Source organism: Alosa sapidissima, chromosome 10 (assembly GCF_018492685.1).
Source record: "Alosa sapidissima isolate fAloSap1 chromosome 10, fAloSap1.pri, whole genome shotgun sequence".
NCBI classification, from domain to species: Eukaryota; Metazoa; Chordata; class Actinopteri; order Clupeiformes; family Clupeidae; genus Alosa; species Alosa sapidissima.
In genome coordinates this window covers 4561786-4586615 of record NC_055966.1, presented here as the reverse complement: position 1 = coordinate 4586615, position 24830 = coordinate 4561786, and the positions used below count along the sequence as shown (strand labels likewise).

The 24830-nt window shown below is 43.9% G+C and overlaps 1 protein-coding gene across 3 annotated transcripts; it reads right to left on the bottom strand.

Moving 5' to 3' along the window:
* Window positions 1-12: 12 nt before the first annotated feature.
* On the bottom strand, window positions 13-24825 carry ano10a (anoctamin 10a). Of its 3 annotated transcripts, XM_042105727.1 has the most exons (14): window positions 24686-24825; window positions 23559-23713; window positions 22191-22388; window positions 21723-21857; window positions 21245-21364; window positions 20206-20775; window positions 19606-19661; window positions 19368-19442; window positions 19079-19261; window positions 17971-18162; window positions 17724-17852; window positions 10288-10404; window positions 5039-5058; window positions 13-1027 (listed from the first exon to the last, which is right to left on the bottom strand). In XM_042105727.1, exons 2-14 carry the CDS (start codon window positions 23695-23697, stop codon window positions 958-960), a joined length of 2004 nt encoding a protein of 667 aa, XP_041961661.1. In that variant the 5' UTR covers window positions 23698-23713; window positions 24686-24825; the 3' UTR covers window positions 13-957. The 3 variants fall into 3 exon arrangements, with proteins under 3 accessions (XP_041961661.1, XP_041961660.1, XP_041961662.1); XM_042105726.1 differs by lacking the exon at window positions 5039-5058 and having other exon boundaries at window positions 10284-10404; XM_042105728.1 differs by lacking the exon at window positions 5039-5058.
* Window positions 24826-24830: the final 5 nt, after the last annotated feature.

Sequence of the window (24830 nt, the reverse complement as noted above, 5' to 3'; positions counted from 1 at the left end):
CCATAGATGGTCTCAGAGCACCAACACATGTATTGCCTCTTATACATTTATTCCCAGGAAGGAAGAACACGTATAACTCGGCATCAAGTTCTGTGACGAATGTGATATCCAACGCGATGCGCGAGGGCCATAATACTGTAGCACTTGATATGGTGACATTTAAAGGCATTGCATGACATTTGAGTATAAGTTCTAAAAATAAATAAATGATTAAGTAATTTCTTGTCAGATTGCAACAATAGTATATTCCGTTGCTCAATTAACCACAAACCATTTAAATATTGATATATTTTGAATTGCCGGTAGGAGAATAAGCTGCTGATATGTAATGCTTTTTGGGATAATGGTGAAGCCATTCCAGTGCAGGCCTACAGAAGTGCTGATGTGTCAGTGTTCCTGAGGTATTGGCTTATGCATTGGGTTTTTTGTTTTGTCTACAAAGGCCTATATTTAGAGGACCACTTCTGATATGGAGATTTCAAACCCACAGTAAAGATGACCATGATGTCTGGAGAGGGAGATAAAGGGTTATTCATTCTATTTTTGAAGGAATTTCATTTGATGGTATCCATATTTAGAAAAGAACAAGATGGTACATTAATGCAGCTAGTCGTGTGGACCATTCAAACCGTGTGCCTTAAGGACATTACATAGCCATAATAGGAGCTGACCCTGGCATTTGCAACAAAAAATACCCTTACAGATTTTAGATCAAAGACGCTCCACCTCATCCATGGTGCTTGAGCTGTGCAATTCAACAGACTGAATAACTTATCTACAAAACAAATTTCTGCAGAAGGTGAAGGCCTCTGGATTATAGCAAGGTTCAGTAACAGTCAGAAGCTGTGACGACAAGCCAGTGCAGCACAGCGTGTTCGGCCAAGGAGCGCATTCTGTCCAATATGTATTGTAAACACCTTCCACTGTTGTCTAATATTTCAAGGAAGAGCTTCGGCTTCAGTGTCTGTGTTGGCGATCTCTTTTCTCCTCAGTGTTTGTTGGGGATCCCAGAGGTCTCCAAGATTTTCTGGAAAGACAAAAGAACAACATCAAAACAACAGACATTTTCTCTTCACAGATAAGCTCTTTCTGTGCCATAACAGCAGAAACCAACTGAGTGAACAAAAATAGCCACAGGTTTGAATTTTAACCTTTAAAGTCCACCCTACTGAGGAGAAGAAGAACTCACTGTGTGAGTGTGTGGCTGCAAGGGTTTTGTTTTTAGTGACTCAGAACAAGCTCTGTCTACATTAGTCACAACGCAGCCACTCAGCGTGGTGGACATGAACACCATTACAGGATGGCCAACATCAGCTCCACCAGCTGAGACATCCAGCACTGGTATTAGCCAAATTACATGTGACTACAAATAAAGAACACAGCAATGCATGTGTACAATTACAATCATCCTAAACTACTGTAGGTCCGATTACATAATGTAACCCACAGATTTTCAGGAATGTAGCATTAACATAGAAAATATTACAAGCAATTTGTTTTTTCTTCATTTCACTACATTCGTCTGATAGTCCAGAAGCCGGAGTTAATCAATTCATTCCCATGCCTGCAGCATAAAAAGGCAAATTACATTCTCTGTGGAATATGCAATTAACTTTAATGCAGTAGTGGGATCGATAGGGGAAACTCTGCTGACACAGGCATCTTTTCCTGAGCCTTTCACACGGCAGAAACCTTGAACAGAGGGAACATGAGCTTGTCATCAAAGCTCACCCGTTTATCCGTAACACACACACACACACACACACACACACACACACACACACACAGTATGGATAGCTTTTATAGGCCCAGCTGTTAGTATACAAAATTTTGAATTTTAATCACAGAGGTCTGTGAACATGCAATGCAATAAAACACTGCAGAAAACCAGTCAGATGATTAGATCAGTAATACAGTAATACGGTCATGAACGACTGCTGTACAAAAAATCCAGGTAAATCCGAGATGGCCAAGCAGGAAGCATTTGATGAATTGGAGACAAATTCACTCATTTTAGGTAGAAAGGTAACCAATTAGGATAAACCGGCAATTCCTTTTTTAGATCACAGTGCTGCAGTTCTAGGTCATGGTCCTCTGCACTATAGCAAAATAGTCCTTCTTCAGTGCTAGACATGATTAGGGTTCTGCAGTTATCAGATATTTTTAACACTAGTTTGCCATGTGGCCTATCAGTGTTGAGCATAACCATGAACGCCAAGACCATCTGAAAGGGTGAAATGGTGTCAACTATTTCTGAATGTTAGGTTTAAAACTGTTAGCTACTGTACTGCTGACTGGATTTTCCTGACATAAGACTGAGCTGTCCTTAAGGTCTAGGGACAAGCCATATACACAGTCAAACCCTTTGACATGGTGAGGACTGCAACTAGGCCACCAGCATGACTCATGATGAGACCTCACAACCCCAGATGAAAGTACTCAGGCAAGGGTCTGTCTGCACAACCCAAAGGAAGAAGCCCTCACTGAGTCACCCAAATGATCCGTCTACCACAACAAGCATCTTATTGTACAGAATCATATGAGACATGAGCCTTCCTGGAGCATCGGGAACCCAACTCCTAAGGGCTGTGTTTGAAAACATGGACACAGACACCAGCTCAAGGCTGATCTTGATCACAGGATGACCCCATGTACAGTTACCTTTACACAGTCAAGAGGAGCACATTCCAAACGGCGATGAGAGCAACTAACATGTTTAATTGATGGTGGTAGTGACTTGTGCTTTGGCAGCATTCCAAACGCTGTGGTGGAGGTCAGTGAAGGCCATCTAAACCTCACACTGGCCACTAACGTTAGACTCTGACAGCAATCCTCCATGACTCACTTGTCCTGCTGTCCTGATGCCCATTATATGGCCAGAAAAAGGAACCATGTTCTGACCAACAGAATTTTCCCACATTTGGCTACATTTAGTACTTCTCACAGACGTTCGGAAAAGGCTGTGTGCATCATATCTCTGTTAGGTATTTGATGTTGCATCTCTTCTTAGCAGTTTCTCCACAAATGGACACACTGGAGTGATGATTGTTCCCTGTCCTTTGTGTGTGGATGCATGGACATTTTTTTATGTATAATAAACAACACAATGAGTTCTGTGTATGTGTTGTTTTTAAAACGCATCTATGTGGGTTCCTGTACCCAGAGAATGTCATGACTTCATGGAACAGCAAGTAACAGGCTACTACCAGCATGGTCACGCCTTGAGGACCGATACTGGCAACAGGGAGAAAACCACCCGTATGGCCTTAGCGGAGTGAGTGGTGTGAGCTGCGGGAGTTCATCCCTGCTGCAGAGGCTGGTAGAGGCCCTGTCCCCGGCCTCCTGGTGATGCTGGGCAGTAGTGGACATCAACTTTTCCACGGACTCCTCTGATGCGTCTCAGTGCCACCATCTTGTTTCAGATTTGTGAACATGGGAACAGCGGTATCTCCAGCACACAAGTCTGTTTGCACGTAAGCATGTGTATGTTGGAGTCAGCAGGCTGAATGGACTCTCAGTTGGCAAACACATAATGGAGCCATTAAGGCAGAACAAGAACAAACTGTGTCCCAACACAGAAGAGGGAAATGTGATATTACAGAACTTCGGCAACAAACAGACACAACACGTGGCGCATATCCTTGTAGTTATTAACATCCTGTACAACAGTGTTCAGAGTGATCCGCATACCAATAAAGGTGACTTTTTCGGAATAAAGGAAAAAAAAGAAAGTATTCTTCAGGCTTCAGCTCCTCTTGGGGCCACTGCTGCGGAGGGATCTCCCAGAGGTGTCTCTGCCATCCTCTCCTGGGCTGGCAGGGTGACCTTTCCCCGTCACTGTGTCACCTCTGGGTGCCGCTGGGTGCCTGCCAGCGCTGGCTGCTAACAGGGGGTTTCCATCAGGCCAGCCGCTATTTTAGGCCGAGCCCAAACGGGAGGCTCATCCCCCCCCCAGTGTACCTTGCTGCAGTTACTGCTGAACCTGTGGAAAAAAATCCGCCACGGTCAGCTGGCGGCGCGATTGATGGGGTCAGATGCGGAAGCGGGTTAGTGACAGGAAGAAGATCTGTTCTTCACTCCATCTTACAGCGTCTCCCGCTGAACCCTGTCTCCTATTTCTCTAGGTATCCCGAGGCGTGTCACATGCTCTTTGTGCAGCAGTGCTGAGAGACAAACGCCTGCTGCGGCCATCACCTGCCAGTCAGACAGAGGCTCTGGCCAGAGAGGGGGGTGCAGCCGCAGCACAGTGCAGCGCTGGCAGAGGCCACAGCCGGTGTCCGGTCTGGTTTGTGATGCTCCAGAGGAGGCAGAGGATGTTGGCCTCATAGCACAGCCTGCTTCATCATGCTGATACTTAATCAATGAGTCCTGAAACAGCCCACAGTCCATCTAATTGAAAAATGTTAATGGAGGGGTGAAAAAGCTTGCCTAAGAAAAATCTCAGACTATACCCAAACATCCTTCCAATCATGGTGCAGCTGCACAACTGGATCTCACCAGTGCTGGGTGCATTTCTCTGTTTGGATGCTGTGCTGGCAGACTACAGATGGAGTAATCCAATAGAATGCAATAATATCCACATAAAACACAACCTGAGGGTATCCAGACAGCATTAATGATCCAACTGCTTCTCTGATGGTAACATGGGTGTGAATAGCTGTGCCACCCAGCCCATTAGTGCTACTGTGGATTTGCTTTCGGAGTTGTTGTTACCACATGCATTGCTACAATGGCTTTCAAACCGTTTCAAATGTTACTTAGGCAAGCGGAAACTCCAAGGGTATGCTTTCTTTATCACACAAATTAAAACCATCAATGCAGTAGAAAATCCCAATCCAAGAACCTGCAAACACATTCATGTTAAAGGGACACCAGGCAATGTGTTTGTGTTAATTACTCATCTTTGTAAGTTGGTATATGGTTAAATGACTCATTACAGGGCGAATGAAGACTCTCTCGCCTGCCCCTACTGCCTGTAGGAAGAATATCCCGCTTGCAAGTTCAGTGTATCGTACCCGAACTAGGGCATCAGACTTACCGGTGGGAACGGGATCGCATCTGCTCAACAACAGAAAACGACAAGAAAACAAGAATCAATCGAGTTAAAGTTACCTGTGGAAACGAGTGGGCTACCCTCTATTGATTAGAGATGTCTCACTCAGGACTCTGTGTGCATGAAATAATAGCCGTGCTAATTACTTGAGCACTCTGGCTCCATTTTTAATCCGATAAAAGGCTGTCAGACTGGCTGCGATTCAGATGATTCATATTAATATCTATTAATGTCCCCAGCCTCACCGCGCCCTGCTCCAAACACTGACAAACGCAAGGCTGTTGCTGGCCCAAGATTAAGGATCTCGCTAAGCCCACTGAGCAAATACATTTCCCTTTCCCACTGAGTGGCATGCACAACGCGTGCTTTCCGCTCATAAATTTGAGTGGCTTTCATAACCTTTCAGTGTGAATGAGGTCCTGTGCTGCTCTTGGGTGTATATAAGAGAGAGGAAGAAAGAAGGGAAAGAAAGAAAGAGAGAAAGAAAGAAAGAAAGAAAGAAAGAAAGAAAGAAAGAAAGAAAGAAAGAAAGAAAAAGAAAAAGAGAGAGAGAGAGAGAGAGACCTACTTCTTAGCATTTTGCCAGGTCATAAACATCTGCCAAACCTCATTAGCATACTCATATGCATGGAGACACACTGGCTTTCTCTTTACAACACAAACATACATACAGCGGGGAAAAAAAAAAGTATTGAACACGTCAACATTTTTTAAAGTATGTATAGTAAGTAAGTATACTTCTAATGAGGCTACTTGCATGAAATTTTCACCAGACATTAGTATTAACTCGGATAATCCACCCATATAAAAAAATCCAAACATCAAAGTCCATAGGTAGAGTTATGTGTAATAAAGTGGAAGGACACAGGAAAAAAGTATTTAACACGCCTGCTGAAATTTCTTAAATACTTTGTGGAAAAGCCTTTATTCGTAATGACAGCTTCAAGGCATTTTCTGTATGACGACACTAATCAGTCACAGTATTCTGGGGTGATTTTGGCCCATTCTTTTAAACAGATAGTCCTTTAATATTGAAGATTCCAGGGGTCCCTCTTGTGAATCCTTTAGTTAACTTCCAAAACTGTTCAATTGGATTGAAGTCAGGGCCTTGATTTCCTTTCTCTGAAACCAATTGAGAGTTTCCTTTGCTGAATGATTTGGATCATTGTCCTGCTGGAAGGTCTAGCCATGTCTCATCCTAACATCCACCAGGATGATGAAGATTCTCCTGGAACAAAATGACTCCATTCATCATTCCTTCAACTGTATGAAGTCTGCCAGTACCATGAGATGAAAAACAGCCCATACCATGATCATACCATCAAACCTCACTGTTGGTAGGGTATTTTTAGGGTGATGCACAGTGCCATTTCTCCTCCAAATATGGTGTGTAGTATGACATCTGAAAAGTAAAATTTTGCTCTCGCCTGACCAGAATACATTCTCTCAGTATTTCATAGGATTGTCAAAATGTTGCGTAGCAAACCTTCAACGAGCTTTGACATGTTTTTCTTCAGTAATAGAGTCATGTGGGATGAGCGTGCATAGAGGCCATGGTGGTGGAGTGCATTACCTATGATTTTCTCTCTAACAATTGTACCTGCTGCCTCCAAGTCTTTCTGGAGCTTTCTCCGAATGGTCCTTGGCTCTTGGGCTACTCTTTTGACTATCCTTCTGACTTCCTGGTCAGAAATCTTGCAAGGAGATCCTGTGCATGGTCAGTTGATGATGCAGTGATGTTCCTTCCACTTGCAGATAATGGCTCCAATACTGCTTGCTGGATGATTCTGAAGTTTTGAAGTGCATCTGTAACCAGTTCCATTGATATATTTTGCAACAATAAGGTTGCAAAGGTCTTGGGAGAGCTCTTTGCTTTTACCAATCATGAAATGTTTCTTGTGTGACACCTTGATAACAACCTTTTTATAGCCCACCAGTTTGTACTAACCCAGCTTATATCAATTTGCACAGAGAGGAGGGATAGTTTTTCTAACTACTTATATATTCCAGTTTGTTTCTTTCCATTGTGTACTGCTTTTTCTTAGCGTGTTCAATACTTTTTCCCTGTGCCATTCCACTTGTTTACTCATAACTCTACTTTTAGACATTAATGTTTGGATTTTTAATATATGCGTGGATTACATAAATTACCGGTAATACTCATGTCCGGTGAAAATTTCATGCAAATAGCCTCACTGGAAGTATACTTACTGAAAAAAAATGTTGACGTGTTCAATACTTATTTTCCCCGCTGTAGTACATACAGTTATGTGCAGAATAATAGCAGTGTGTTTTAAAAAACTGAATAAAGCTCAAAATCCTTAGAATAGCTGTTAATTCCATAATATCAATGTATTGGGAACACTGCACATTCAATTTCAAATCAAAACATGACCAAAATGTATCAAGTTTGTGTTATACCTTTACAGAAAGTGAAGAAAAAACTCCTGACATGCAGCCGTCCTACCACATGCTCGCTGGACCCTATACCTACGAGCCTACTTCAGTCCATCAGCCCGACCATCGCTCCAGCTATCACACATGTGATCAATGCCTCGCTAACCTCCGGCACATTTCCAACAGCGTTCAAAATGGCCCGGGTAACACCGTTACTTAAGAAAGCTTCTCTCAACCCTGCTCAAGTCGAGAACTACCGCCCTGTCTCACTACTGCCTTTCCTATCCAAAGGCATTGAACGAGCAGTCTCCAAACAGGTCTCTGACTTCCTTTCACAGAACAACCTTCTGGATCCAAATCAGTCTGGGTTCAAAAGCGGCCACTCTACCGAAACGGCTCTGCTGTCTGTAACAGAAGCCTTAAAAGAAGCCAGGGCGACCGCTCGGTCATCAGTACTCATTCTGCTTGACTTATCAGCTGCCTTTGACACGGTTAATCACCGTATCCTTCTCTCTATACTCACTGACATGGGAATCTCCGGTTCTGCTCTCTCCTGGTTTGAATCCTACCTCACAGGACGCTCATTTAACGTATCATGGCTTGGTCAGCTATCCGCACCTCACCATCTCACCACAGGGGTCCCCCAGGGCTCAGTGCTGGGCCCCCTCCTCTTTGCTATCTACACCACCTCCTTGGGACAGATTATCCGTTCGCACGGCTTCTCATACCACTGCTATGCAGACGACACACAGCTCTATCTGTCCTTTCCACCTGACGACCCCCTGGTTTCAGCACGGATCTCGGATTGCCTTTCAGACATAGCTACATGGATGAAGGCACACCACCTCCAGCTGAACCTCTCAAAGACTGAACTGCTGGTCATCCCAGCTAAACCTACCATACACCACGACATCAACATCAAATTTGACTCCCTGTCTGTTTCACCGACCAGGACTGCAAGAAATCTAGGAGTTGTTCTTGACAACCAACTAAACTTCTCGGATCATGTTGCCTCAGTCGCCCGGTCATGCCGTTTTGCACTCTACAACATACGGAAAATCAGGACTTACTTGACTCAAGATGCTACCCAACTCCTGGTTCAGGCAATAGTCATCTCACGACTCGACTACTGCAATGCCCTCCTGACAGGTCTCCCAGCCTGCGCAGTGAAACCACTTCAGATGATCCAGAACGCGGCGGCGCGCCTGGTCTACAACCAACCCAAAAGGGCACATGTTACCCCGCTGCTCATCCAGCTACACTGGCTACCTATGGCGGCCCGCATCAAATTCAAGTCTCTAACGCTTGCCTACAAAGTAGTCTCCGGTTCTGCTCCCACCTACTTGAATGCCCTCATACAGACTTACACTACCTCCAGACCGCTGCGCTCCTCTGACGAACGACGCCTAGCTCTACCACCGGTATGCTCAAGCCAATCCAAACTTTTCTCATCTGTTGTTCCTCGTTGGTGGAACACACTGCCAGTTCCTACAAGGGCAGGGACATCCTTTTCCACTTTCAAAAAACTCCTGAAGACCCAGCTCTTTAGAGAACATCTACTCTCATAGCAACACTTACAACAAGTCTTACTGATCCTAGCACTCACCAGCCTTTTTAAACTGACAAGTAACTGTTAAAAACAGCACTTACCGACGCACTTACTCTTACTGTACTCTAATGTTTTTTTTAAACTGTCCTAAAATTGTGAGAATTGTTCTAAAACTTACTGTTTACCATGTTGTTAGTCGCTTTGGTTAAAAAGCGTCAGCCAAATGTAATGTAATGTAATGTAATGTAATGAAAAAGGAATGTTAGGCTGTTCAAAAAAATAGCAGTGTTTGCATTTTTTCACACTTTACAAACTCAAACATTTACTGTATAAACTCAAATGTCTCATATCAAGATTTTGCTTTACTTTGAATCACTGCACTAATATCTAGTTGCATTACCATTATTTCTGAGAATTGCTTTACATCTGTGTTGCATGGAGTCGACCAACTACTGGCACCGGTAAACAGGTATTCCAGCCCAGAACGATTGAACTAATGACTTTGAAATGGGTGTTTCAACAAGACAATGACCCAAAACACACCAGTAAGCAAGCAAAGTCTTGGTTCCACACTAACAAGTTTGATGTTATGGAGTGGCCAGCCCGATCCCCAGACCTCAATCCTATAGAAAATGGTGGGGTGACATCAAAAATGCTGTTTCTGAGGCAAAACCCAGACATGCAGAGGAATTTTGGAATGCAGTTCAATCGTCCTGGGCTGGAATACCTTTTCCCAGGTGCCAGTAGTTGGTCGTTTGAGTATGTAAAGAAAATGCAAACACTGCTATTTTTTTGAACAGCCTAACATTCCTTTTTCTTCACTTTCTGTAAAGGTATAACACAAACTTGATTACTTTTCACAGCTATTCTAAGGATTTTGAGCTTTATTCAATTTTTTAAAATACACTGCTATTATTCTCCACATAACTGTACACACACACACACACACACACACACACACACACACATACATTTATACACAATGAGTTGGAGGCATGCACCCACACAGATCTCCATCTCCATCAGTGATTAGGTGGAGTGGTTCACTGTCTGGAGCTGATTAGTGCAGAACAGAGTGGAGTGGAGCCCCATCAGTCAGGTACTGTTTGCCCAAGTAAGTCCACAGCTCCTTTAGGTACAGCACCCACACTGTTGATTCAGCTCTATATCTTTGTGTGAACACACAAATGCACTTATATAATTAATGCTGTGTCTACAACCTCTCTCTCTCACACACACACACACACACACACACACACACACACATACACACTCTTCTTGAACTCACTTTTTTCTTGAACGCCTCCAAGGACTCAAACTCCAGGCGGGCCAGCTTGTTTTGGATGTGCTTGGGGACGTCTGGGATCACGAAGGCCAGGATGAATTTAAAAGCCAGGAGGATATGCTGCAGTGACAAGAAACAGAGCCATTCATGACATGTCCCTGTCCTTGGACTGATCTCCCTTACACACACTGGGACTCACAGTGAACTCAAGAGAAGCCAGTCATTCTGAGGTAGTGCACGGCCATTGTGGCTTTGATGTATGTGACACAACTCTAGGGTAAGCATCCCTCACATGCTCACACACACTCAGTCAGTCTCTCACACACACACACACTCTCCCCCCTCCACCCTCAGTTACATAACATCCTGGACTTTGGACCCACAATGGCTGCCTTGCACTACTCCACTTGTACACTTTGCAACTTGTTGTTGTTGTCCTGTTGTCCTGAAAACACTTCTGAACACATTTCTGAACACACTTCTGCTGCTCTTACATAACTTGCACCACTATGCCACTTGCATACTTAGGTCAAACAGAACTACCTCAGCCATTTATTGGCCTGACTTTTGCACTATTATATTGACTGTCTACTGTATGCACAATTGCACATTTTCAACTCAAATTTTGCTGCTCTTATTTTCTTCATTGTATGTGCCTTCTTATTTTTACTTTTTATATTGTTTACTTGAATGTTATGTTTGTCTGTGGACCTAGTGGGAAGGGATAGTGGGAAACGTAATTTCGATCTCTTTGTATGTCTTGACATGTGAAGAAATTGACAATAAAGCAGACTTTGACTTTGACTTTGACACACACACACACACACTTGGCACCATCCAATCTTCTGTTCCCACCAACGGAAACATTGTCCCATCCTTTTTTAAACAGTTGTGACGGCCCTCACCTCCAGCAAACCTGAGCAGCACAAATAGTGTCAGGCAGAGGTGTTCCAGACAGAAGCCCAGAGAGGGAGAGCGCAGAGCGTGAAGCTGTGAGCCAGAAAGGGAGTGTGAGATGAGATGCAGTGCCGAGATACTGTAGCTCCTATTTTAGCTTCATTTTTGCTTCTCTCATACCTCAGTGTCCCTTCTTGTTAGTTTCAAACATTTTTATAATAGTTAGACCATCTGTATTCCACCAAAGGCACCAGAATGATGTGTTTGAATTCCAACCTGGGCTCTTTCTCCATATTTGGCATGAGAATGTGGCAGCGGCCAGGTGGCTTTGAGGGGGGGACGAGCGGTCCTGCTTCTCCCTCTCCCAGAGCCGTCGCTCTCATTCCACTGCCAGACACGGTGGGACACACAGCCACACCGTCTCGGACTTAACAGCTGTCCGCGGGCACAGACGCTTGGTTTGGACCCGTTCCAAGCGCTTGTCTACAGGCTGAGTCATCACATGCGATGTGATCGTATCTGTCCTTAATCCTTTGATCAATACACTCACAGAGGCGGCGACACCAGGCAGAGATAGCCACACTGAGCGAACAGCAGCCTCTCGGCACAGACGTACTGTACACAATGCTTTTCAACACCTCATCAGGTGTGATGAAATACCGAGCCGTTTAGCCGCATCACCTGAGCGAGGTGAGTGCTGCCCTGGCACCAGGCTAGGTGCCCACTCTACTCTACTCTACGCTACTCCGCTCTGGCTGGCAGGCTGGCAGCTCTGCCCGCACTCCTGACAGCAGGCCTGGCCACGGGAGGCTGCCAGCAGAGCCGCCGGGGCCCCGTGGGCCTAATGGAGGAGAAAAAGAGCCAGGCACAACACCGACCATGGACTGGACTGCGGCGCTACACGCTGGCGCCTGACATGGGGTCAAGCCCAGGCCTGCCGTCCTGCTGGCAGAGGCGAGAGGACGAGGAGGAGGAGGAGGAGGAGGAGGAGGGACAAGGGGAACGTCCTCAAAGGTGGGGCAGAGAGGAGCGGCAGAGGAAGAGTGCTTTTGACAGAGTAAGAATCAGACATTAAGAACACAAGGTTAGATCTTCTCCTATTTGCAGTAAAAATAAGGTAGGCCTAGTCTTCAATCAAATACATGTATTGAGTTGCGGGCCAAGTTCTCACAACCTGAAGGTAGATAGATAGATACTACTTTATTGATCCCGAGGGAAATGTAGGAATTTAGGAAATTTAGGTTCAAGGTGTCAGCTGAAGCAACAGACTGTGACATTTACGTCACTATGATAAATAGGATGGGCATATATGGTCATGTCTGTACATGAATGCCAACTATGAGAAGTGGAAAAGAGCGGACACAGACACAGACACTGTATGTGCTGCAGCAGAGCGGACACAGACACAGACACTGTCTGTGCTGCAGCAGAGCTGAGCTGGGGCCTGAGCAGGGAAGGCCACACCGTTCCTATTGTGCTCACATTCAATTCAGCACATGTCCTCGCTGTGGGATTAAATAAAGTCTTATCTGATCATGTTCTCCACACAACACCTAAAAGCGCATTTGAAATGAATGTTATCCACCTGAACACAACTAAGGGAATAATGTTTGAGGCAGAATGGGTAGAATGAGGAAAAGTTGGAAAGCTTCCACTGTTGCTCCTCCGAAATCCATATCGAAGCCTCTGTTAATAAAACTGTTGTGCTCATTCTGTGCAGAAAACAGGTGTTGTAACACAACAACACTGGGTTAAGTGGCTTATAAAGCATAAGCTTCCCTATTGATTGGGAGGAGACAGGAGAGAGCTGTTGCTACCCAAGGCCCAACGCCCTCCAGCATTCATCCCACTTAGCAGTTGCCATGCCCCTCATCATTAAGAGTAAATCACCAGGCTGCTCCACCTTCACTCCGCTCTCCCAGGGATGATGGGTCGGCGTCTCCGCACGGAACAGGGCCGGATGCAAACGGAATGCCTAATCTCAGCCACTCCTCTCTTACATATCAATGTGTCCATCTGCAGAGGACACAATGTCTCAGCAGCTCTATGGGACAGGAAGCACGTTGGTGAAAGCCTGCTCGTAGGAACACACTTGCTCTTTCCCTGCTAGCTGAGGGGCAGCAATTATTTGAGCCAAAATCTATAAGAATGCTATTGTGTCTGGTGTCCATGCCGACTGATGCATTCCTGATATGACTCAGCTCAGATACCCTGAATGAGGTCTGCATTTATAGGTCATGTGGAAAAAAACAGTGGTGGTGTGTTTCTGTGTGTCTGCCAGTATGTGTGTGTGCTTGTGAGTCTGTTTGTCTACATATAACAAGTTTATCTGCAAAGCAATCAAGTTATTTCATTATCATGAGGCTGCACATCAGCGGAGCAGAGAGCCACAGACAACAGCAGCAGTGCAGCAGTGGCATTACAGACAGACAGTCATTTACTACATATTACACATATTAGAATAAGGAAATGGGATTTTTAGTACTGCGCTACTGACTGATTTTAGAGGGAAACCGTGGCATCAACCTCTACTGAAAATACATGGGCTTCTTCATCCACATAAACATAGGCTACTATTACTGTATATAATGTACAATATTATCTATATTATCTATATAGGCTACTATTACTGTATATAATGTACAATATCATACTTTAATAAAATGTTACATAACATAAATGTTTGTAAATAACATAACATAATAGACCATTTAGCGATATTTGGTGACATATAATTACTGATTATATTCTTGAGAGCCTGCTTTGTGAATGTGTGCTTCTGACAACAAAACCTATTTTTTCTCCCTTGCATTTGTTTATGTGTGTGGGCTGGCATCTATATACTGTTTTGAATATTTTGTTTTTTTATGACCATGTTGTAATATTAGTACTTATTACTGTTTGAAGTACACTGTGACATGCTTCTGACAATGGCTGTGGGCAGTCCTGTCACATCACGCTCGGTCTCTGTTGTGAAGCCCCTCCTGCAGATGTGGAGCCTGTGGTCCTCAGGACCCCTGTCCCTCTCTGCTTCTCACTGCTCCTCACTACTCCTCACTACTCCTCACTGCTCCTCACTGCTCCTTGCTACTCCTCCCTGCTCCTCACAACTCCTCTCTGCTCCTGACTGCTCCTCCCTGCTCCTCACTGCTCCTCACTACTCCTCACTACTCCTCTCTGCTCCTCACTACTCCTCACTACTCCTCCCTGCTCCTCTCTGCTCCTCTCTGCTCCTCACTAGTCCTCTCTGCTCCTCCCTACTCCTCACTACTCCTTCCTACTCCTCTCTGCTCCTCACTAGTCCTCTCTGCTCCTCCCTACTTCTCTCTGGCCCTCACTGCCATATGAGTGCTGCCTCACTAAGAAGCTGCTGAGCTCTCCTGTCATCTCTCTCACTTATCATCCAATTGCAGGCCCTTCGCCGCGCCTGACTGGCTAATGAAATCCCCTCACCAGGTTGTTTCACTGAACAACAAGACACAAGAGCAGCAGCACACCAGGGCCTGGATTTGTCTCCGCCTCTCTGGCCTCAGCCTCTGCTCTCTCTACACAAACTCCATGAGCATAAACATCTTCTCAAGTGTGTCTCAGGCAGACATTGAGTTCAGCATGGATTTGTTTGGGATCATCTGGACAACGCATAGAGGGTGCCATCAACTCAGCTAGGAAAAGAATAGAGCAACACAGGTTGGAAATGTCTGCAAATGATCTGCAATGATCATCTAGTGTCCTCGATAAGATCACCATGATTTCAAATGACAACCTTTTGTATTGTAAAGCTAAAATTAGTTCACATCAATCATAAAGGAGGAAGTCATGCAGGATGTCAGGCAGCATCATTATGTAACAACCAGCTCTGTTAAGTCAACATGAGACTCTGCGATGGGAAGCCTGGTAAATGTTCTCCTTAAGGGCCTATAGCTGGAGGGACTTCCATCGAGCACTTCTGTTACGCCTGGTCCCGAGACTTCTCCCGTCTCCGTGGCTACCCTGTTGCCTGGTTACTGCTCTCTGAGGCATGCCATCGTGTAATTACCTGCGTATCATATGCCCTAAAATAGGCAGCGGTCTGGGCTGCCAGACATCACAGCACTGACAAGGAAAGCGTAAAACAGTCCCTGGCCAAGCCTGAGGCGCTGCACAAACATACTCTCAGTCGTGTAGACAGAGGTGCAGGCCTGAACTGGTCTCTACTGGCCACTGATCCATGAACTCCTAACAACCCAATTAATGTGATTTGTTTACAGATTTAAAGATCAATGCACACAATTATGATGGCAGTCACTTAAGATTACAGTGCCAAGTCCTTTAACACAATCCTGAAGATTAAAAGAGATATTTCCGTTTGTGTTTAAGTGAAGCTGAGGTGAATGCTAGTAATGATCATTTCAAAATAAACAAGCTTGATAACTGACTAAGCGTTAACATACTGTGCCTGTGTGCATGGGCTTCTGTCAGACACCCTAAGTATGTACACTGAGCTTATGAAGTGAGTAGGCTACTGCTCTTCTGATGAGTTTTCTCCTCTTGAGACAGAACTCAGACATACGGAAAGCACAAGAGCAAATTCCATTGGATGGCATGTGACACACTCTCCAGTGAGCAAAATACCAATATTAAGAGACCATCTTTTACTGTGAAACCCTTTTCATACACAATATACAGCAACCAATTACAAACTACCTCTTCTTTCCTCCCCAACTCACAGTATCCAAATCTCCAGTTTAGCTACACCTGAAAATGTACTCCAAAACAAACAAATAATACCCTTGACATTCAGTGTCCCTGCAGTGGACACAGACATGTCTTAGCTGACGTGCTGGGGACTGTCTCCACACATTAGTCAGTCATGGGACAGGAGGGTCAGTATCCATTAAGGAGCTGACAGAGGAGCGGCGTCTGGCAGCATACGCTGGAGGTGTTTACGTGTGAGGCCAGCGAAGCACGGAGTAGCCCTGCCGCCCCGTCAGCCTACACAGCCAGCAGTAATCACTCTGGAGCAGAGAGTCTCCCCAAAGTCTCCACGTTTTTAGAACTCATTTCTCATGTACAGCGCTCACGCAGAAATCAATGTGACCCAATTACCCATCCAGCAATCACTGTATCGTCTTAATTAGTGGAAAAACACGCAGCGACATGCAGTGCAAAATCATTTCCTCATTTCCTCATTTTTTTTTCCTAAGGCAGCGTGAAAACAAACAACAAAAATGTCCTGCTTTATCTCGTCCTAGCATGCACTCCCCGGTCATCCGCTTTGCCCCTGCACATCTCCCCTCCCATGTCTTCTGAGGTTCCTCAGACGGTTTCTCTAGGGGGCTACGAGGCACAGATCAAGTGTGTGATTCACTCCTAATTCTGACGCTAACACATGTGGACTGGGACCTCATTCCGAGGCAGAACACTGGATTATCCAGGCTAAGGCCCAGTCAATGCTCTCTGGTCTATTTATGTCTGCAGCATCACAACACTCTTCATAGCAACGTCACACACGCATGCACACACACACAGACACACACACACACACACACACACACGAGAGGAACAGGGCAAGGGAGGGTGCTGCTCAGTCCACACACTCAAAAACAGCTCACTGGCGCCACATGGTGGACCTGTCACCTTACTGCAGATATCAATCCACCACTGCAAACAAGGGTGTTATTCATGAAGACCTACATGTGCATACAGATTATACACACAAAAACACATCATACTGTAAATCCTTTACACCTGAGGCATTTTGATACATCACATGGACTACCACTCTGAAAATCATCATGAATCATTAATTATGAGTGGACAGATTCATTCCAGCAAGAATGCCTCACATAGCAGCACAGCATGCAACAAACACCCAGGAGAATATCAGAGAATCAAGTCCAGTTGGAGTGCTACCAGGAACTTAGTCAAAACTTTGTAAAGGTGGTGCTCTTTGGTGACAGGCTTAGTTCATTTTAGAAAAGTTGTAGAATACCAAGGCACTCATCTTCTTTGTAGTTAAAATGCCTTTTTTTTAATGGGCACAACATAATTAAAACACTTCGACGCGTTTCGGCATGAAGCCTTCGTCAGGAAGGCTTGCCGAAACGCGTCGAAGTGTTTTAATTATGTTTAATTATGTTGTGATATCCTTATCCCTTAGATAAGGATAGACCGCAACGGTTGTTGCTATTAACAGATTAAAATCCATAGGCTGTACTAGTTTAACACACTGGTGATTAATAACATGATTAAACATTCATAGTTTGAAAAGAACAAATTAACCAAAACAAAAACAAAATACTTTTTTTTACTTTACCATTGTTTTCATTCTGCCCCTCCTCTGGTCTGAGTCAAGTCACTAACTCCTATATTTTCATTATCAGTTTACATGCGGTTTACATATTTGATGGTGGATAATTTAATCTTCACAAATCTTGTCTGATCAGAACTGAAATTTCAGTCAAACTGATAGCATACAATAGCTTACAAAAATATCAAACAAGCAGTCAAAGCTTGTCAAGTATTTTGCATCTTGAGTGACCAACACCATTTGTAGATCTTACCTCGACACACACAACCAGAAGAATAAGTTGGGTGTCAGACTCCAGGAAGTAGGCCTTCACTTGTGGAGACAGACCAATCAAGGCACAGTTGGTCACCACGGCAATCACACTCATCGTCTCAAATGCCAGCTGTAAGCCAGACGATGTAAAAATGATTATGTCTTTGCCGTGTCATTGCTCATATTTTCAACAACAGCAACCAGCAACATCTTCCATTTGTGTTACTGTTAAGAGAATCTATGCGTACCTGCCACACTCCGATGTTTGAGGCGGGCTCTGCAAAAGGCCTCTTGAAGACATGACACATCTTGAAGGCATCCGAGTAGACCTCTGTGATATTATTCAGCACCACCAGCACCGCAGCCAACGGGTAGACACATGAGAACAGGCTCACGTACCCAAACAGAAGGAACTGCTCCAGGTAGTCATCAAAGGTGCCCTTTAGACACAGAACACAACACACAACTGCTCATGACTACACTTTCATTCCCAGTCCTCTAGGTGTAGTAGTACACATCCCTTAGGCTCTCCTTCTGTAGCACTCCCATATGGCTATAGAAATGGCACTACAGAATGCAATGCTATTGATCCAACATGTTTGAACTTCCATTAAGCTCCCACTTGTACATAGCTCAATTCTCTATGTATCCTTATGTTTGTTGATAAAGATATGCAGATGAATGGGAGTGGCTCCAGTAGAAGTCAACTTTTACCTACTGTACTGTAGGACATGTGCTCTCTACTCCTACTGTAGGCTATAGGACATGTGCTCTCTACTCTCTACTGCTACTGTAGGCTATAGGACATGTGCTCTCTACTCTCTACTGCTACTGTAGGCTATAGGACATGTGCTCTCTACTCCTACTATGCTCTGTGTATATAGCATACAGTCATGGCAACTCATATATTTGTCGTCACATCTATTCTTATAGGATGTTAAATTAAAATACAATCAGTGTCTGGGCCCTGTTACCAGATATGCTACATCTGTATAGTCACGGCAACTCATTTGCAGAGACATAGAGAGTTAACAAAATACTGCAGTGTTGACACATGTACTGTATATAGGATGTTACATTGAAATTCAATCAGTGACTCGGAGTCGGCCCCGTTATAAGATATGCTACATCTGTGCAGTCACAGCAACTCATTTACAGAGAGACGGAGAGAGTTAACAAAATATTGCAGTGTTTGCAATACACATATTAGTCACATCTACAGTATATAAAATGTTTAACGGCAACTCATTTTCGGAGAGACAGAGACAGAGAGAGAGTTAACAAAATATCACAGTGTTGTCACATCTATTCCTGTTAGGCGTTAAATTGAAATCCAATCAGTGGCTGGCCCCTCACCAGATATGTGCTCATGTCCAACTCCAGCTGGGCCTGCTGTGCCAGGGGCAGCTCCTGGTCTGCCATGACCCTGTGCAGCCGCTTGTGAGCCTTCTTGTTGCGTCGCCTCTGCAGCCAGTAAGGCAGGAAGGCCTCCATGATCTGGTTCAGGATCTGGGAGGTGATGAGCAGCGTGGCCAGGCTCTGAAAGGCAGAAATGTCATGTCACATTATAAGTACAAGTTTCATGAGCCTTGAATAATCAGATGTAAGGTCTACAAGAAATCCATGTAATTAACAGATGACTTGCCTGGCGAAGGAGCACCATGTCTTGCATCACAAAAGCGATGTAAAAGAGAGATGCAAAGCAGTTGAAGAAGTTAAACTGTGTGTGGGGGGGAGAAGAACTCTTAAAAAACACTTCCAATGTTGTCACAAGTTAATTCAACATGCAAATGATCAAGTTGCCACAACAAAGGCATTTTAAAGAGCAAAAAGTAGTGAATAGTTTTAAACATTGGGAATATATTTTAAATGAATTCACTCACCACCAGTACTTTCAACACAAGATGATTCTGATATGATGTTTCCAGTCTGTGGTTTTCTAAACAAAAACACATAAGAAATAGCAATATTATTTCCAAAATGTGAAAATACACAGCTGAGATGACTAGACTGAACATTTAACTAAATGTATCTTCCTTACAGTCAGATGCAATTAGAAACAGGTCATACTGTACAATAGCATTTTAATTTTATCAATTTCAATGCTATCATCCAAATCTAAATATACCGATGAGCCAAAATATTTCACAAACTTCCATCATTCTAAGGTCCAGTTTCAATGCTTGCATAGACAATTGAGGCGATTTCGACTGTGTACCCCAAAGTTATCTGGCCATCATTCATGCTGTTACATGTATAGCGTTGGCTTTGAGTCAAATGTATCACAGACCTTACCAAGTGCTATTTTTTAGAAGCTAGATATTTGTATCATCTGTGAGTGGCCAATAATGTTTTGGCTCATCAATGTAGAAACACATAATATGAGCAAGTGAAATAGGTATGTATGTGGATGTGGAACATGTACACATACTCAAAAACATAACGGATGTGCAATATTAGCCCACTTGTTCTAGGACACTCACCCCAGTCAGTGAGGAACTCTGCAGCATAGCGGTAGAGCAAGTTCAACACCTCTATGACCACTGCGTAGATGATACTGGGCACAAACAGGAACAGACCCGTCCAGAAGTTGGGCTCCACCTCGTACAGAGCCAGCGCCCAGCTCTCCATGTCAAAGTAGATCATCATGATATAGAAGGACAAGTAGAGGCACAGCAGCACAAAGGGCACGGACACCAGGTAGATCCTCAGCAGACGCTTGCTGTTGGGGTAGACGGGTTCCTCGCGGCCGGTGACCGGGTTGAAGCCCAGCACGCCGTGGAAGCCAGCCCGGGGCTCCTCGAAGGCCTTCTTGCGACTCAGCGTTCCCCAGCTGAATGCCAGCGTGGCACTGAAGCGTTTCCACACCTCGAGGAAGACGGTGGACCACACCAGGTTGAAAACGGCAAACAGCACGTACTTGTCATAATCCTCCCAGTCCCACAGGTAGTACGGGATGCCAATGAGGGCCATGGGCAGCATGGCCAAGGTGAAGTACTCCAAGAAGCCAAAGTAGAGCGCCAGGCCCTCGCCAAAGTAGTGCCTGATATCATCTGGATTGGTATGGTGGGGGGTGGGGGAGAAGGGATCAAAGAGACACAGAGCTTAGGAGATCCGGATATGTAGGCAACTCTCACACATGTTTAATGAATGTGTTGTGGTTAATGGCATCAGAGTTTGCTTTCTTTATTGGTGCTCGCAGTGTTGCATGCTGTGCATGAAGCAACTGGTTAAGGTAAATGCACATCTTTACAATGACGTAGCTTCAACAACGATCCCTGACATCATATGCAGTGTTGGGGGTCAAAGTCTATGCAAGAACTCGTCTTATCTGAGTGGAGCCACCTCTCTTAACAACTCAGCACTCCAACAAACAGATGTCGGCCCTCTACAGGTTTACAACTCATGCTGTGAGGTACCTTCTCAAAATTGGAGCATTATTGTTAATGTTTACACATTAACAATTCATTGATTCTTGAAAATACATTTTAAAAATCAAATTGAATGGAAAAAATTACTTACTAAGAGGTTGAAATGAAAGTTTGACCTTTCGATACCATGAAAATGAAAGTCTTTTGAGTTCCTCTTTGTCATGGAGAGGGAAGACCTGGTAGAGAATTCCTTTCGATTGTAACCTGCGAACTACAAGGGGTAAAACTATTTATTTCATTTGTAGGATTAATTTTCCTGTCATCAAATGTGGCATGTCTACTGCAACACTTCACAAATAAAAACACAGATGAAACATTAGATTACATGGATAGTTCAGGGTTACCCACACATTTAATAGGCTAACTAAATGGCCAAATGTTAACAAACCACTGATGTAAACAAAGAAATTATTATCTGTGTCTAGCTGTCCATAGAGCTCCCAAGCTGTTGCTGCAAATGTCTGACCAAGGTTTCTTAGAGCTTCACATAATTCTACAACCAAATTTAGTGATTGATTTACTTATTAAATAACACATGTGCCAGCTTCGCATGCATCTATGTGACTTACTAATGGATTTGCCAGGGTAAAGCTTGGCTTTGGGATATCCAGGCACATTGGCTTCATCTTTGGCTCTCAGAGTGTCCAGCTCGTGTTTGATGATGTACTGGCATTCTGCCACACTCAAGAAGCCGTCTCCATCACCTGGGTATACAGTAGGCAAATCACACATGCTCATTGAAACAATAGCAATACAGCAACTCATCTAGCAGTTAGCTCAAGTAAGAGGAACGTCTTCCAATGTAGCAGTGCAGTGATACAGTGATATTCCCAAGCACATTGACCATAATATGTGTTTGCATTTTAATGTCAAACTATGAACGTTTTTCACAGAAACATGAATGTTTTTCTATTTGGAATTTAGAAACTAATTTGATGGACAATGACTACAAAATGAGCTGAGCAATGATAATGCACAGAGAAAAACAATAACACATAAATCTGCCAACACGGCGAACAAAGTAAACATTCACGAACCTTGGAAGTCTTTGAAGTTGTCTTTGTTGGTGTATGTGAAGCCACGCATGGAGTCATCATTGAACTCCTTGAAGAGGCCTACATCCTCAGCTCCGTGCAGCAGCCTCTTCAGGGTGGAGCCAACTAGGAAAACGTTGGGGTTGCCCTTCTGACCATCATGGTCTCCGGTGAGCAGTTGCTCCACCAACAACTCAGCCCCTGCAAGATCCAAATGTCTGAGCAGATCACACTCTGCACTTTTCTGAGGGTACCCATATAAGAAAAAGTAGCTACTCTGCTGGTTCAGAAATGTATTGCTCAGCAATATATTTGTGTTGTTGTGCTGTAGCATTTGTTGCTATTACACACACACACACACACACACACACACGTCAGAGCCAACAGTAAATATTCTGTCCAAAACATTTGTCTAACCATCAATAGTCTCAAGCATAATGATAGAGAAAAACATGAGAGAATAAAAAAAGCTTTTTCAAAACTAACACTGCATCCCATCTTTTCTTAGTTAACAAAGACAAAGGATCATATAGAAAACACACTGAAGTAAAAAGAAAATGCCCATACTGTGACAACTTGAAGGCCTCCACAGATTTTTGTTTTCCTAGTGTTTTTTTTTACTTTTGATGCATTGACTGCAAGAGGTTAAACCTGAAAATGAACCAGATGGCATAGGCACCACCCAAATCATTTGCAAATAGGCAGCACATGTTCTGGGGCATGTGGAATGCAACTGAAATAGCATAATGGAAGTGGTAATGTCTATAAGCTGACAACTGGTAACTAGCTCGATGACCAACAAGACCAACTTTCTAAATATGTTGGTTTCAGCATCCTGTACTGGCATCATTATGTCATTTCACTTGTTATTGTCCAGTGTGTATACAAAATGTTTTTATTCTTGGATGATATAAACTACATCAAAAAAGGTTGCACACCAAAGGTTGCACTTCCTTTAGTAACGACAGGGGTAACAAACAAACTTTTCAGCCATTAGGTCTTCATCTGTGTCAGTGGATGATATAAACTTAAATAGTCAGTGAAATTAATATGTTGATTCTGGTGTCTGGTGTAGAAAGAGAAGTTTGAACCAAATCAGAATGTTTTGACAACTTAGCAAAGTTTTAAGATGACAGCAATCTGAGTATACAACATTGAACACAACAATGTATATTGATGGAACTTGACAGCATATCAGGTTCTAAAAAAACCTGCTTCATATTATGTAAGGACGTTACTTTGGATGGTGAAAATTGTGTGTGTGAAATGATGACGTCAAAACACTTCCAGTCTTACCTACTGTACCCACAATGCAACCATGTTATGTGGACCTGTACTACTCATAGCACCAACAATACTGTAAGGGCTTACCTCCATTCTGCTCCTTATCTCGTATCCTGCTTAGCAACCATTTGATGGCCTCTTCTCTGGTGTCCTCAGCCAACTCCAGGACCACCATAGGGGTAAAGGCTGTCCCATCACTGTCAGAAACTGACCAGCCACTTTGCATTTTCCCACTCCCTGTGCTGTAAGAGGAGCAGGGATACGACTCATAAATAAAATATATTACCAGGACAATCTGACAAAAGAGACAGGCCAGGCATTCTCTTTGGAGTAATATAACATGTTGAGTTTTATGGCTGAGCCAGTGTCACAATGTGCTGTCCAGTGGCATATGCAAATGTTTAGTGAACTCAGCTTACTGCAACTATTGTAGGGTACTTGAGTTATATCTTACACAAAGTTTATATCTGCTGCCTCCAAAATGAACTACTAGGCCAGGCCTAGGCTACTGAACAGAGTAAATCACATTGAATGATGACAGCCCTACCTCCACTTGCACCAAAGAACAATACAACAATCAGTACACTGCCGGTCATTAAGTAAAACACTAATCAATCTAATCAATTGTACTTTGCAGCAAAGTATTGTTATAACCTAAGTTATCATTCAAATTCCTCTGTGGTGTTAAGTTATACAGTAGTTGAGTCATCTTGACAACCAGTGTTAGTGGATGGAGGTGACGTCCAAAGTTCAGATCTTAGGCAACCTGACCGGTTTTAAAAGGTGTGTTTTGCAGCACTCCTGGCCGGCATCTGTCCTGCCACGCTGGTGGAAACGCCCACCGCCAACTAATGCTCTATAAGGCTCCTTTATATTCCCAAAGTCACGGCAGAATTGTAGGCTATGAGACTTATAGGAAAATCTGTGCTGCAAAACCGAACGAGTCTTATGACAGATGACAGTTGGTAAGCTACCAAAACATCATGCATGGGCGGAGGCGGAGCAAGTTAGCTTAAGCTTAGAAGGGGCTTTATATACTTACGGCTGGTGGTAACCACTTTAAAGTATACAGATTCACAGTATAGGCTAGTGCTAAATAAAAACGTGCCGTGACAGAATATCTGTCGTCTTGTTAACGGTACAGTGGTAGTAGCCTAAGCAGAAAGCTACACTGTCTGCTAGGCCCTAGCATTCGTACAGCATAGCCTACTCACCGTGTGCCTTAACGCCACAAGTGTGGAGTCTGAGAAGTAGCTTTTCACAGAAAATAACAGCTGTCCATTTGTTATGTGATCGAGAAAGCAAGGATAGGCTACGTTTAGTTGTGATGTCTTAATGTGGAACTGACTCAGACCGCAT